This window comes from Mustelus asterias, chromosome 30, assembly GCF_964213995.1.
Source record: "Mustelus asterias chromosome 30, sMusAst1.hap1.1, whole genome shotgun sequence".
NCBI lineage: Eukaryota > Metazoa > Chordata > Chondrichthyes > Carcharhiniformes > Triakidae > Mustelus > Mustelus asterias.
In genome coordinates this window covers 12,122,863-12,138,381 of record NC_135830.1, presented here as the reverse complement: position 1 = coordinate 12,138,381, position 15,519 = coordinate 12,122,863, and the positions used below count along the sequence as shown (strand labels likewise).

General features: G+C 48.1%; 2 protein-coding genes across 2 annotated transcripts in view; one reads left to right on the top strand and one right to left on the bottom strand.

Annotated features, from left to right (window-relative positions):
• Window positions 1–879: 879 nt before the first annotated feature.
• LOC144480679 (uncharacterized) overlaps window positions 880–15,519 on the bottom strand; it is an 85,709-nt gene continuing 71,069 nt past the window's right edge. Inside the window, 4 exon segments of the mRNA XM_078200274.1 lie at window positions 880–1,115; window positions 1,284–2,202; window positions 2,290–3,040; window positions 6,571–6,665. Of these exon segments, the coding sequence (XP_078056400.1) occupies window positions 1,064–1,115; window positions 1,284–2,202; window positions 2,290–3,040; window positions 6,571–6,665 (1,817 nt within the window). The 3' untranslated portion in view covers window positions 880–1,063.
• Window positions 6,631–15,519, top strand: part of LOC144481043 (uncharacterized) — a 420,433-nt gene continuing 411,544 nt past the window's right edge. The window contains exon 1 of the mRNA XM_078200691.1: window positions 6,631–6,716. The gene's annotated coding sequence lies outside the window, so the exon portion shown is untranslated. The remainder of the gene's footprint in view (window positions 6,717–15,519) is intronic.

Here is a 15,519-nt window from a genome sequence, read left to right as displayed (position 1 = left end):
TTTTTCAAGAAAGTGTGAGCGTGTCAATCCTTTCCTGATGGATAACCAAACACACAGTTTAAAAATCATTTATGGGATGTGGACATCGCGCGCTTGGCCAGCATTTATTGCTAACCCCTGATTGACCTTGAGAAGGTGATGGTGAGCTGCTTTCTACATTTCTGGTATCATCATTAAAAATCATCTCTGTACCCTTCTCCAGTGCCGAAATATCTTTTTTATAATACGGTGACCAGAATGGCATGCAGTGGTCGGTAAGATTCTTGATCAGGGAGTCACAGGTTATCCAAAAGTGGTTTGAGCTTATCCATGGTTTTAAATCAGAATATGAAGAAGCAGCAATTTAGAAATTATGCATAATAAACAGGGGGAATAAAACAGCAGACCCATGGCAGGTGACTAGCTGGGGTCTCAGCACTGATCCTGCATTACCACAATAATCACTGCCTGCCAGTTGGAAAAAGACCTGTTTACTCTTACTCTATTTCCTGTCTGCCAACAAGTTTTCAATCTCAATACATTCGCCCCAATCCCATGTGCTTCAATTTTTGTGAAGAAGTTGCTGTGTTGGTGGACGAGGGGAATCGGGTTCACATTCTCTATCTCAGGGCATAATCAGCAACAACTTGTATTTACACAGAGTGTTGTGGGACTGGAGGAGGTTACTGAGATCCTGAGGAACTTTTTAAAAATTCATTTTTACTGGATATAGACGTCACTGGCTGGGCCAGCATTTCTTGCCCATCTCTAACTGCCCTCCATTTCAGAAGGCATTGAGAGTCAACCACATTGCTGTGGGTCTGGAGTCACATGTAGGCCAGACCAGGTAAGGACAGCAGGTTTCCTTTCTTAAAGGACATGACTGAACCAGAGTGGTTTTGACGACGATCAACAATGGTTAAGGTTTGTCATTAGACTTTTAATTCGAGATTTTAATTGAATTCAAATTTCACCATTGCCTGTGGTGGGATTCGAACCTGGGTCCCCAGAGCCTTACCCTGAGTCCAGTGATAATTCCACTGTGCCACTGCCTCAACTATTGATCCAATTGTTACTGTTTATCTCAGGGCGCAGAAACAACAGAATCCAACTTTGCCAGTCACACATGAAGTCGTCTATGTTTCAGCAGGCTGTAATACTGATTAAATCCCTTCCCACACATGGAGCAGTTGAAAGGTTTTGCCCCAGTGTGAACTCGCTGGTGTCTCTGCAGGCGGGATGGATCAGTGAATCCCTTCCCACACAGGGAGCAGGTGAACGGTTCTGTCCCAGTGTGAACTCGCTGGTGTCTCTGCAGGCGGGATGGATCAGTGAATCCCTTCCCACACAGGGAGCAGGTGAATGGTTCTGTCGCAGTGTGAGCTCGCTGGTGTCTCTGCATATAGGATGAATCAGTGAATCCCTTCCCACACACAGAGCAGGTGAACAGCTTCTCCCCGGTGTGAATGCGTTGGTGTCTCAGCAGGCCAGACGACTGAGCGAATCCCTTTCCACACACAGAGCACAGGAACGGCCTCTCCCCGGTGTGAACTCGCTGGTGTCTCTGCAGGTTGGATACCTGAGTGTATCCCTTCCCACACACAGAGCAGGTGAACGGCTTCTCCCCGGTGTGAACTCGCTGGTGTGTCTGCAGGTGGGATGGATCAGTGAATCCCTTCCCACACTGAGAGCAGGTGAATGGTTCTGTCGCAGTGTGAACTCGCTGGTGTCTCTGCAGGCTGGATACCTGAGTGTATCCCTTCCCACACACAGAGCAGGTGAACGGCTTCTCCCCAGTGTGAACTCGCTGGTGTGTCTGCAGGCGGGATGAATCAATGAATCCCTTCCCACACACAGAGCAGGTGAACGGCCTGTCCCCTGTGTGAATGTATTGGTGTCTCAGCAGGTCAGATGACTGAGTGAATCTCTTGCCACAAATGGAGCAAGAGAATGGCTTCTCCCCGGTGTGAACAGGCCGATGTTTCAGCAGGTGTTGTAAAGAAGCAAATGCTTTCCCGCACACAGGGCAAACGTAAGGCCTCTCCCCTGTGTGAACACGCTCGTGTATCACAAGCTGGGATGAATGAGGAAACATCTTCCCACACACGGAGCAGAGGAATGGCCTCTCCCCAGTGTGAACTCGCTGGTGCCTCAGAAGATAGTAAGACCGAGTGAATTCCTTCCCACACACCGAGCAGGTGAACAGCTTCTCCCCAGTGTGAACTCGCTGGTGTGTCAGCTGGTCAGTTGATTGAACTTCTTCCTTTCTACACATTGAGGAGGTGAATGGTTTCCCTCCAGTGTGAATACTCTTGTGTGTCAAAAGGTGTGAAAATCGAGTGAATCTCTTCCCACACAGGGAGCAGAGGAGAGGCCTCTCCCCAGTGTGAACTCGCTTGTGTGTCAGAAGATGAGATGAATGAGCGAATCTCTTCCCACAAACAGAACAGGGGTACGGCCTCTCCCCGGTGTGAGTGCCCTGGTGTCTCAGCAGACTAATCCTTTTTTTGAAGGTCTTCTCACATTTAAAACATTTAAAATGTCTCTTCTGAGAATGAACCAGTTGGTGAACGGTGCAGTGGGAGGACTGAGTGAATCTCTTCCCACACTAGGAGCAGCTGAATGGCCTGTCCTTGGTGTGAACTTGTTGGTGCTCAGTGAGATGCACTGAGTTGCTGAACGACTCCCCACAGTGAGAGCAGCTGAACGGTCTCTCGTGTGTGTGAAGGAGCTGGTGCTCGGCAAGGCAGGAGGACTGGCTGAACCTCTTCCCGCAGTGGGAGCAGCTGAACGGTCTCTCGTCAGTGTGAAGGAGCTGGTGTTGGGCCTGTTCCTCAGAGGTTTCAATGCTTTCCCCAGAGTCAGAGCTTTGAAGAGGCTTCTGAATAATGTGATTGAGTTGGTGAGCCAGCAGGTTGGACGAACACATGAATTTCTTCCCACACACGGAGCAGGTGAATGAACTCTCACTATTGCGAGTTCGCTGTCGTGTCAGCATGTTTTCCAGCTGTATCAATCCCTTCCCACAGGAGGAGCAAGGAAACAGATTCTCACCAGTTTCCAACTGAGATGGTCAATTAAATCCCTTCAGATGCACAAATTTTCAGATCCCGATGAACCGATTGACTCTGTCTGACGTGAGATTCGATCATCCAGACTGCAAATCCTTCTCTTCAATTTCCTGCAAAATCAGTTTACACAGAATTACATGGATGGCACAGTGGTTCGTACTCCTGCCTCACAGCACCAGGGACCTGGGTTCGATTGTGGCCTTGGTTACCTGTCTGTATGGAGTTTGCGCATTCTCCTCGTGTCTGTGTGGGTTTCCTCCGGGTGCTCCGGTTCCCTCCCACTCTCCAAAGATGTTCAGGTTAGGTGGTTGCCCCTTTCTGTCCCAAGATGTGTAGGTTAGGGAGATTAGCGGGGTAAATATGTGGGGTTACGGGAATATGCCTGGGTGGGGTGGTCTGAAAGGCCTTCTTCTGCACTGTAGAGATTCTATGAATACATGAGATACACAAAACACAAACAGGCCAGTCTATTTTTTTTAATTCATTTTTAACGGGGTGTGGGCGTCACCGACTGGGACAGCATTTATTGCCCATCCCCAACTGCCCTCCATTTCACAGGGCATTTGAGAGTCAACCACATTGCTGTGGGTTACATGTAGGCCAGACCAGTTAAGGATGGCAGATTTCCATCCTTAAAGGACCTCAGTGAACCAGATGGGTTTTTACGACAATCAACAATGGTTTCATGGTCAATATCAGACTTCTAATTGAATTTAAATTTCACCATCTGCTGTGGTGGGATTCGAACCTAGGTCCCCAGAACATTATCCTGGGTCTCTGGGTTGCTAGTCCAGTGATAGTTCCACTGTGCCACTGCCTCCGCCGCCACCCCACCCCTGCCCTGATCTGTACTGGAATTTCTACTCCACACAAATCTCCTCTCATTCTGTGGCACGGTAGCAGAGTGGTTAACACTGCTGCTTCACAGCTCCAGGGACTCGGGTTCGATTCCCGGCTCGGGTCACTGTCTGTGTGGAGTTTGCACATTCTCCTCGTGTCTGCGTGGGTTTCCTCCGGGTGCTCCGGTTTCCTCCCACAGTCCAAAGATGTGCGGGTTAGGTTGATTGGCCAGGTTAAAAATTGCCCCTTAGAGTCCTGAGATGCGTAGGTTAGAGGGATTAGTGGGTAAATATGTAGGGATATGGGGGTAGGGCCTGGGTGGGATTGTGGTCGGTGCAGACTCGATGGGCCGAATGGCCTCCTTCTGCACTGTAGGGTTTCTATGATTCTGCTCACCTCAACTAAGCTTTTCAGCTCAACTTTTTAATCCTTTTTCTCTCATGTTCTCATCTGGTTTCCTTTTTAAAGCATCTAAAGTATTTGTCTCAACCACTTCCAGTCGCAGTGAGTTCCATATTCTAACAACTATCTGAAGAAATAAATATCTCCTCCTGTTTGATGTATTCGTCTCTGTTGTCTGTTCATGGTTCCCAGTATTGGAAACACCAACAAGTGGAAACGTTCCATTCCCATGGGGGGTAGTTATAGAACCGATGTCAGGGGTAGGTTCTTTACCCAGAGGGTGGTGAGGGATTGGAATGCCCTGCCAGCATCAGTAGTAAATGCGCCTAGTTTGGGGGCGTTTAAGAGATCCGTAGATAGGTTCATGGACGAAAAGAAATTGGTTTAGGTTGGAGGGTCACAGTTTTTTTTTTTTAACTGGTCGGTGCAACATCGTGGGCCGAAGGGCCTGTTCTGCGCTGTAATGTTCTATGTTCTATCTACCTACTTATCCCATTCACAAAGCCTATATCAGAAGAGACAACATTTTTCTCTTGGTTTGAGCTTGTTGTGTGTAAATCTTAGAATCTTAGAAACCCTACAACACAGAAAGAGACCATTCGGCCCATCGAGTCTGCACCGACCATAATCCCACCCAGGCTCTACCCCCATATCCCTACATATTTACCCACTAATCCCTCTAACCTACGCATCCCAGGACACTAAGGGCAATTTTAGCATGGCCAATCAACCTAACCCGCACATCTTTGGACTGTGGGAGGAAACCGGAGCACCCGGAGGAAACCCACGCAGACACGAGGAGAATGTGCAAACTCCACACAGACAGTGACCCAAGCCGGGAATCGAATCCAGGTCCCTGGAGCTGTGAAGCAGCAGTGCTAACCACTGTGCTACCATGCCGCCCTTCTAACTCCCTGTTTAAAAAGTGTCCAAAATGCATCACGATAGAAAATCGCAATATTGTCTCAGGTACAAGTAATTCAGAAAGCTATTATTTATTATGAGGGGAATTGAGTAAAAGCAAGGAAGTTATTTTCAGTTGCACAGGGCATTGGTTAGACATATCTAGAGCAGTGTGTACATTATTGGTTTCCTTATTTAAGAAAGAATATGAGTGCATATTATTCCTTAACTGCTTTATGAGAAGCAGTTCATAGAAGGTTTAGTAGATTAATACCTGGAAATGGGTGGATTGTCTGATGAGGAGCAGTGAGACAGTCTCTGCTCGAGTTTAGCTTCTGCTCGACTTCAAACGAGTAAGAGGCAACTTAATTTAAACCTTCAAGATTCTGAAAACTCTTGACAGGGTAGATATAGAGAGAAAGGTAAAAGCAAATTACTGCGGATGCTGGAATCTGAAACCAAAAGAGAAAATGCTGGAGAATCTCAGCAGGTCTGGCAGCATCTGTGAGGAGAGAAAAGAGCTGAAGCTTCGAGTCCAGATGACCTTTCGTCAAAGCATAAAAAAGGCATAGAAAGTGGGAGATATTTACACTGTGAGGGGATGAAAGATGGGTCCAAGCCACAGGAACCAGGGGAAAGGATGCTAATGGCAGTCCATAGAGAGTATAGAAGTGTGAATGGCCAAACAGCAGAGAAGCTGAAGAAGTTGTGATGGATGAAGATGGGGGGGGGGGGGGGTGGATTGAAGGGAGGTAAAATTGAGAAAAAGGGGGAAAGGCGAAGCAAAGGGGGAGAAAAGATGCTGCCTGACCTGCTGAGACTTTCCAGCATTTTCTGTTTTGGATCTGGAGAGGATGTTTACTCTCAGGGGAGAATCTAGGGAGTCGCTGTTTTAAAAAACAGCATTGCCCATTGAAAACAGAGATGAGATGTTTTTCTCTCAGAGGGTCATGAATCTTTGAATTCACGTTCTTCAAAAGTGGAAGTAGAGCCTGATTTCAATTAGATAAATCTCTTGGGGCGACAGGGATCAGGGTATTGAATTTGATAATCAGCCATGACAATAATGAATGGCGGCGCACGCTCGAAGGGCCGAATGGCCGACTCCCAACTTCTATTTTCTATGTATGTTTCTATGTAAACATGAGGAGCCTGGGGCTGAAGTGTAACCAAAAGCTGTGTAACTGCTTTAGGTAACTATACAGAGTTTGCAACCTCTCAGACTGAATATGTACATGGCCCATGGACTCATCGAGGCTGCAAACAGCAGCTGCAGCCTGGGTGGGTGAAGCTGTTTAGAAACCTATTGCTCATAGTGCTATTGGACCGGGAGCTAGGACCTGGAGGGGAAGCAGAAACATGAAGCCCCGCCCACTCGATGTTGCGTCACCGAGAGCATGCGCTCTCCTCCCTGCTGAATCAAGATGGCGGCCGTTAACCTGAGTCTCGTCTCGGGAAAAAGACCGGAAGCTGCAAACACAGACCGACGGGCTCATTTTCGAGATTTGAGGCCTTGACCAGGTATTTAGAAACCCTCTACGTCCATCCGCCGGTTCCATTACTCCCTCTATGTTTCTGCATCCTTACCGGCTGCTGATGAGACAGAGGAACTTCGCTCCGATTGCTATCACCCACACTGTGCGTGCTGCAGACGCCGTTGCTTACTGCGCATGCTCCAGACTGTAACATTACTGCGCATGCGAACTACTGCCCGTGCGTTGTTTGGGGACGCCTCAGCCCGCCCCTCATTCACTCCGATTGGTTGGAGGACCAGCCGCTCCTGTTGGGTCCTCCAGACCCGCCCCTCATTCACTCCGATTGGATGGAGGACCAGCCCCTCTTGCTTGATCCCCAGCCCCGCCCCCTCTTCCTATTGGTCCGAAGCAGCCGTCAATCAGTCCCCGGGCATTGTGATGTGGAGCATGCGCAGTGTCATTGCTGTCCTTGGCGCTTGTTTGTCCCGGAGAAGCGGAGTCAGCGTTAGGCGGTGGCTGGGAGGATTTGGAAACACTTTGTGGATCCGCAAACCCTTCAGAATCATTGTCAGCTCCCTGGTTTGCAGCTGCGGGGCTTCTCCCTCCCTCCCTCCCGGGAACAGGCCCAGGTTCACGGCCCCATCCTGGCTCAGCCACTGGAGGATGGTTCACATCAGAGGATGGGGGAGGGGGACAATAAATAAGAGGTTCCACTTCGGCCTCAAATCAATGAGGACTCTGATCTCTGGGAAGGAAGGAAACCCTGGGAGGTGGGCGGGGAGGATTCACAAACACCCGCTGGAGGCCCCAACACCCCCAATAAGACCCATTGGTTTTATTGTCAGTCTGCAGACAGCAGCTGGAGAACTGAACCCAGTAAGAAGACTCACAACACCAGGTTAAAGTCCAACAGGTTTATTTGGTCGCAAAAGCCACTCGCTTTCGGAGCGCTGCTCCTTCGTCAGGTGAGTAGGACTTGTGTTCATAAACAGGGCATATATATTGACACAAACTCAATTTACAAGATAATGGTTGGAATGCGAGTCTTTACAGGTAATCAAGTCTTAAAGGTACAGACAATGTGAGTGGAGAGAGGGTTAAGCACAGGTTAAAGAGATGTGTACTGTCTCCAGCCAGGACAGTTAGTGAGATTTCCACATCAAGAACTGAACCCAGACAGAGGAGAGGGAGGGGGAAAACTGGGAGTGGAGGGAAGAAATGGTGGAGATGTTGAGATGGGTTTGGATTTCAGTCCAGGGGAGGAGGTGGAGTGTGTGGGACGGGGATTTATAGATTTGGGGGAACAAGAGAGGAAAATATGTTCCAGAGAAACTGTAAATTGTCTGTTCAGAATTTCTATCCTGCACTGACAGTGATGGTATTTGTAAACTGTTTTTGCAAGGTATTATGAAGCAGGATTTCCAGATGTGAAACTCAAACCAAACTTCACATCAAGATCTGTTTCAGTAATTTGATTCGTCAGAAACTGAATATCGTCAGCCTTTGTCTCCAGAAGGAGAAATGTTTATTCTGTCTGCGGGCAAAGATTTCAAACATCAGTGTGACTGAAAAAGCACCTACACACACACACCTGTGAGTTTCCAATGTGCTGAATGTGGAAAATGGTTTAAAAAGTCTGAAAAATAATCACATCATTCTCAGTGAGTAGTGACCCGACACATATTCTGTGTAAACAAGGCTTCAACTCATCATCCAACCTGGAGTCACACGAGGACACCCGCAGCACAGAGAAACCATTGAAATGTGTGGACTGTGGGAGGGGATTCAATTACCCGTCCGAATTGGATATTCATCGTCGCATTCACACTGGAGAGAGGCCGTTCACCTGCTCTGAGTGTGGGAAAGGATTTGCTTACTCATCCAGCCTCTATACACACCGGCGTGTTCACACTGGTGAGAGGCCATTCACCTGCCTCGAATGTGGGAGGGGATGTCATGCTTTATCAAGCCTCCTGATTCACCGGCAGGTTCACTCCGATCAGAGACTGTTTCAGTGTTCTGATTGTGAGAAAAGCTTTAAAAGCGCAAAGGACCTCCTGAGACACCAGCGCACTCACATGGCGGTGAGACCGTTCACCTGCTCAGTGTGTGGGAAGGGATTCACTCAGTCATCCCACCTTCTGACACACCAACTTGTTCACACTGATCAGAGACCATTTCAATGTTCTGACTGTGAGAAGAGATTTAAAAGTAAAAATGATTTACAAGTCCATCAGCGCACTCACACTGGGGAGAAGCCATTCACCTGCTCCGTGTGTGAGAGGAGATTCGGACGTTTATCCCAGCTGCAAACACACCAGCGAGTTCACTCTGATAAGAGACCATTTCAGTGTTCTGACTGTGAGAAGAGCTTTAAAAGTAAACAGGATTTGGTGACACACCAGCGAGTTCACACTGGGGAGAAACCGTTCACCTGCTCGGTGTGTGGGATGGGATTCACCCATTCATCCCACCGTCTGAGACACCAGCGAGTTCACACTGGGGAGAAACCATTCATTTGCTGTGTGTGTGGGAAGGGATTCACTGATTCACCTCACCTTCTGATACACGAGCGGATTCACACTGGGGAGAAACCCTTCACTTGCTCCACATGTGGGAAACGATTCACTCAGCCACCCCAGCTCATTGCACATCAATTGGTCCACACTGATCAGAGACCTTTTAAATGTTCTGACTGTGAGAAAAGTTTTAAATGCACTAAGGACCTGCTGAGACACCAGCAAATTCACACTGGAGAGAGATCATTCACCTGCTCCATGTGTGGGAAAAGTTTCACTCAGTCATCCCACCTGCTGAGACACCAGCAGGTTCACACGGGAGAGAGATCATTCACCTGCTCCGTATGTGGGAAGAGATTTGCTCGGTCAGCCAATCTGCTGAGACACCAGCAAGTTCACAAGTCATTGCAGGGATTGGATTCTGCTGTTGCTGCTAATCCCATGCAGGACTGAATCATAGAATCATAGAAACCCTACAGTGCAGAAGGAGGCCATTCGGCCCATCGAGTCTGCACCGACCACAATCCCATCCAGGCCCTACCCCCACATATTTTACCTGCTAATCCCTCTAACCTACGCATCTCTGGACTCTAAGGGGCAATTTTTAACCTGGCCAATCAACCTAACCCGCACATCTTTGGACTGTGGGAGGAAACCGGAGCACCCAGAGGAAACCCACGCAGACACGAGGAGAATGTGCAAACTCCACACAGACAGTGACCCGAGCCGGGAATCGAACCTGGGACCCTGGAGCTGTGAAGCAGCAGTGCTAACCACTGTGCTACCGTGCCGCCCGTGTTCATTTATTTATTTATCTATCTATTATTTAAGTAATAAATAATCCCATGCAGGATTGAATCATGTTCATTCTGTTATTAAGGAGCTGGGGTGGGACACAGATAATCTCCGTGCAATCAGGCAGAGTGAACATGGTTTTGTGCAAGGGAAATCATGTTAATTGATTTATTGGATTTCTTTGACGAAGTAACAAGCAATGTGGATAAAGTGGAACCTGTGGATGTGGTGTATTTAGATTTCCAGAAGGCATTTGACAAGGTGCCACATCAAAGTTTACCACACTAAATAAGAATTCGTAGCATAAGGCATATTAGCGTCCCATCCACGTCGATTCTTTATATTAGCATGGATAGAGGGTTGATGAGCTAATAGGAAACAGAGAGGAGGGAGAAAGGAGTCATTTTTGGGATAGCAAAGTGTAGCCTATGGAGTGCCACAGGGATCAGTGCTGGGCCCTCAACTATTGACAAACTATTTTCATGATGTGGATGACTGACAGGGTCAAAATTTGTTGATGACACAAAGTTAGGTGGGAAAGTGAGATGTGAATGACCATAACAAGCCTGTAAAGCGATATGGATAGGGTCAGTGAGTGGGTAAAAAGTTGGCAGCTGGAACAAGATTTTTGGATAATGTGAACTTGTCCATTTGGACAGGAAGGATGGGAAAGCAGCTGATTATTTCAACAGAGAGATTGCAGAACTTTGAGGTACAGAGGGATCTGGGTGTCCTGGTACTGTAATCAGGAAACGTTAATGTGCGGATACAGCAAATGATTAGAAAGGTCAATGAATTGTTGTTTATTGCGGGGATGTTTTGCTACATTTGTTCAGGGTATTAGTGAGACTACATCTCGAGCACGGTGTACTCTAGGAGTTTCGATCTCCTTACTTAAGAGAGGACTTGTGTGAGAAGTAGCTCGGAGAAGGTTTACTTGACTGATTCCTGGGATGAGGGGGTTGTCATATGATGAAAAGTTGGACATGTTCGGCCTGTATCTATTGGGGTTTAGAAGAATGAGAGAGGATCTGATTGAAACATATAAAATTCAGAGGGGACTTGACAGAGTGGATGTTGATTGTAGAGAGAGGAGAACTAGAGGCACAGTTTAAAAATAAGGGGTCTCCCATTTAAGACTGGGATGAGGAGAAACCTTTTCTCTCAGAGGGTTGTTACAGTGTGGAATTCTCTTCCACAGAGAGTGGTGGAGGCTGGCTCACTGAATATTCTGAAGTCTGAATTTAATAGATTCTTGATTGACAAGAGAGTCAAAGGGTGTGAGGGGTAAGAAGGAAAGTGGAGTTGAAGCTACAATCACATCAGCCAGGATCCTATTGAATGGTGGAGCAGGCTCGAGGGGCCGAGTGGCCTTCTCCTGCTCCTAATTCACATGTTCACATTGTGAGAGTTGGAGTTTGTTTCTGCTGATGTTAATTTCCCATAAAACTGAGCTGCAGCTTAATCTACAGAATAGAATCAAATAAATCTTGCTAATCTGATCAGCCAGAGTCTAACTGAATGGCATCCTTCTGTACTGTCGGGATTCTGTGATTTTATATTATATAACAAGAATAAAACTAACAATACATGAATCTTATGACTGAAACAAAAATATACCAAGATGTACCTTCTATCAACACAAGACATATATCTGTCGTTATTAACCTAAAAAGTAAACATATTTCCAGAAAAGTCCAATGGAATATTGAAGGACACCGTTTCACATTTTAAAAACTTTTACTTCAGAAATTTATCTTAAATCAGCATCACTAAATCATGCAAAGAGAGAAACGGTATTTGAATAGACAAGATAAATTACACTTTAAAAAGCTCAGACAATAAAAACAGGTTCCACAAAATCACAAACATTTTCCCCCTCAGTATATTTGGCTCTAATTCCAGTTCCAGAGAATTTCTCTGTCTCTGTATTTCCCAGGGGGGGGGAAAGAAAGTGTTTTCCTCACAGATGTTGTCCAGAGGAGGAGGTTTGAGTCTGTGTGTGAAGTTTGAGTCTGTGTGTGAAGTTTGAGGCTGTGGTGAAGTTTGAGTCTGTGTGTGAAGTTTGAGTCTGTGGTGAAGTTGGAGTCTGAGATGAAGTTTGAGTCTGTGTGTGAAGTTTGAGTCTGTGGTGAAGTTTGAGTCTGTGGTGAAGTTTGAGTCGGTGTGTGAAGTTTGAGTCTGTGGTGAAGTTTGAGTCTGTGTGTGAAGTTTGAGTCTGTGTGTGAAGTTTGAGTCTGTGTGTGAAGTTTGAGTCTGTGGTGAAGTTTGAGTCTGTGGTGAAGTTTGAGTCTGTGGTGAAGTTTGAGTCTGTGTGTGAAGTTTGAGTCTGTGGTGAAGTTTGAGTCTGTGGTGAAGTTTGAGTCGGTGTGTGAAGTTTGAGTCTGTGGTGAAGTTTGAGTCTGTGTGTGAAGTTTGAGTCTGTGTGTGAAGTTTGAGTCTGTGTGTGAAGTTTGAGTCTGTGGTGAAGTTTGAGTCTGTGGTGAAGTTTGAGTCTGTGTGTGAAGTTTGAGTCTGTGGTGAAGTTTGAGTCTGTGGTGAAGTTTGAGTCTGTGTGTGAAGTTTGAGTCTGTGTGTGAAGTTTGAGTCTGTGTGTGAAGTTTGAGTCTGTGTGTGAAGTTTGAGTCTGTGTGAAGTTTGAGTCTGTGGTGAAGTTTGAGTCTGTGTGTGAAGTTTGAGTCTGTGGTGAAGTTTGAGTCTGTGTGTGAAGTTTGAGTCTGTGGTGAAGTTTGAGTCTGTGTGTGAAGTTTGAGTCTGTGGTGAAGTTTGAGTCTGTGGTGAAGTTTGAGTCTGTGTGTGAAGTTTGAGTCTGTGTGTGAAGTTTGAGTCTGTGTGTGAAGTTTGAGTCTGTGTGTGAAGTTTGAGTCTGTGGTGAAGTTTGAGTCTGTGGTGAAGTTTGAGACTGTGTGTGAAGTTTGAGTCTGTGGTGAAGTTTGAGTCTGTGTGTGAAGTTTGAGTCTGTGTGTGAAGTTTGAGTCTGTGTGTGAAGTTTGAGTCTGTGGTGAAGTTTGAGTCTGTGGTGAAGTTTGAGTCTGTGTGTGAAGTTTGAGTCTGTGTGTGAAGTTTGAGTCTGTGTGTGAATTTGAGTCTGTGTGTGAAGTTTGAGTCTGTGTGTGAAGTTTGAGTCTGTGTGTGAAGTTTGAGTCTGTGGTGAAGTTTGAGTCTGTGGTGAAGTTTGAGTCTGTGGTGAAGCTACAAACAGAAGCTGTTCTGTTTCAAATCAAACTGCGGCACTGGGAAGAAAATGATGGGAAGAGATTTTGCAAAGTCCCCTCCCCACTCCCTCAGCTGGCAGCCCAGCACGCAGGCGCAGAGAGCTCTGCTGAGCCGAGCTGTCCGGAGCAGGCGCAGAGAGCGCTGCTGAGCCGAGCTGTCCGGAGCAGGCGCAGAGAGCGCTGCTTCGCCCAGCTGTCCGGAGCAGGCGCAGAGAGCGCAGCTGAGCCGAGCTGTCCGGAGCAGGTGCAGAGAGCGCTGCTTAGCCCAGCTGTCCGGAGCAGGCGCAGAGAGCGCTGCTGAGCCGAGCTGTCCGGAGCAGGCGCAGAGAGCGCAGCTGAGCCGAGCTGTCCGGAGCAGGCGCAGTGCGGCTGCCGCCAGAGGTCGCTCTCGATCTGTTTTTGGAGCAGCAGAGAGAGGGGGGAGGGGGAGATCACCGAGCGGCTACTCGCTCTGGCCCGGAGTCGTCAGCCGGTTGCCTGGAAACCGTGGCTGGAGGAGGTGCAGGGGGAGGGAGACCAATGGGTGGGGGCGGGGCTCCCGGGTCCGCGCGCCCGGGCCTGCGCACTGGAATCCCGACGCGGCACTGCGGAGCCCAGTAATTCCTATTGGCTGATTCAGGCAGCGCTCGATTGTGACGTCTCAATGCGGAAGTTGGTCACTGAGCTTCAGATTGAACCTTCCACTTGGATTTGAAAAGACTTCGGCCATCAGTGAGTGGAAAAGCAGCAACACACTGCCACACCCGAGTGAGTGTGTTCCAGAGCACTGACTAAAGAGCTTTAACCAGTTACACAGCCTGAATAACTATCACCATTCACAGCGGGGAGAGACGGTACCCGTGTTCTGTGTGTGGACAAGGCGTCAACTGATTGTCCACCCAAGGGAGAGGCAAGGACACCTGCACCATGGAGAAACCATGGAAATGTGCGGACTGTGGGAAGAGATACAGATACCCCTCTCTGCTGGATGCTCATCGGCGCAGCCACACTGGGGAGCGGCCATTCATCTGCTCTCAGTGTGGGGAGGGATTCGCTCTGTTGCCCAGCCTGCAGTCACACAAGCGAGTTCACACTGGAGAGAGACCGTTCACCTGCTCTCAGTGTGGAAAGGGATTCACTGTGTTATCCACTTTGCAGAGACACCAGCGAATTCACACTGGGGAGAGGCTGTTTATCTGCTCTCGGTGTGGGAAGGGGTTCAGTCAGTTTTCCAACCTGCAGATACACCAGCGAGTTCACACTGGGGAGAGGCCATTCATCTGCTCTCGTTGTGGGAAGAGATTCACTCGGTCATCCGACCTGCGGACACATCAGCACATTCACACCGGGGAGAGGCCATTCACCTGCTCTCAGTGTGGGAAGGGATTTACTCGTTCATCCGACCTGCGGACACACCAGCGAGTTCACACTGGGGAGAGGCCATTCACCTGCTCTCAGTGTGGGAAGGGATTCACTCGGTCATCCGTCCTGCGGAGACACCAGCGAGTTCACACTGGGGAGAGACCATTTACCTGCTCTCAGTGTGGGAAGGGTTTCAGTCAGTTATCCACCCAGCAGAAACACCAGCAAATTCACACTGGAGAGAGGCCGTTCACCTGCTCTCAGTGTGGGAAGAGATTCACTCAGTCATCCCACCTGCAGAGACACCAGCGAGTTCACACTGAGGAGAGGCCATTTACCTGCTCTCAGTGTGGGAAGGGTTTCAGTCAGTTATCCAACCTGCAGAGACACCAGCGAATTCACATGGGGAGAGACCATTCACCTGCTCTGAGTGTGGGAAGGAATTCACTCAGTTATCCCACCTGTTGAGACATCAGTGAAGTTACACTGGGGAGAAACTGTCCACCTGCTCAGTGTATAAAAAGTGTTCAGAATTTCATCACAGCTGCTGAGGCACCAACAAGTGCACAGGGGTTGGATTCTGCTGTTATTGTTTCTGCTCTCAGTTACATCCAGGACTGCATTTTGTTCATTCTCACAGTTGGTCAATGGGGAGGGTCGGAGGGTTTCTTTCTGCTGGACTGGCCGGTCTCACAACTTTCCCTCCAGTGGGCTGATGCTCTTTGAGTCTTGTTGTGAATACCTGGTTTCAAATTTCACAAGGATCACAGAGTGACAGGGTGTGAGGAAGTTCAGAGATATTTAGTCAGCATTTCTGTTTGAAACTCCCCCAGATGCCCATCCAATTTCCTTTGTAATTGTTTATTGTCTCCACTTCCTCCACCCTCATCGGCAGCGAGTTCCAGGTCATTACCATTCGCTGCATCAACATTTTCTTCCTCACATCCCTCCCTCCATCTCTGACCTGAAACTTTAAATC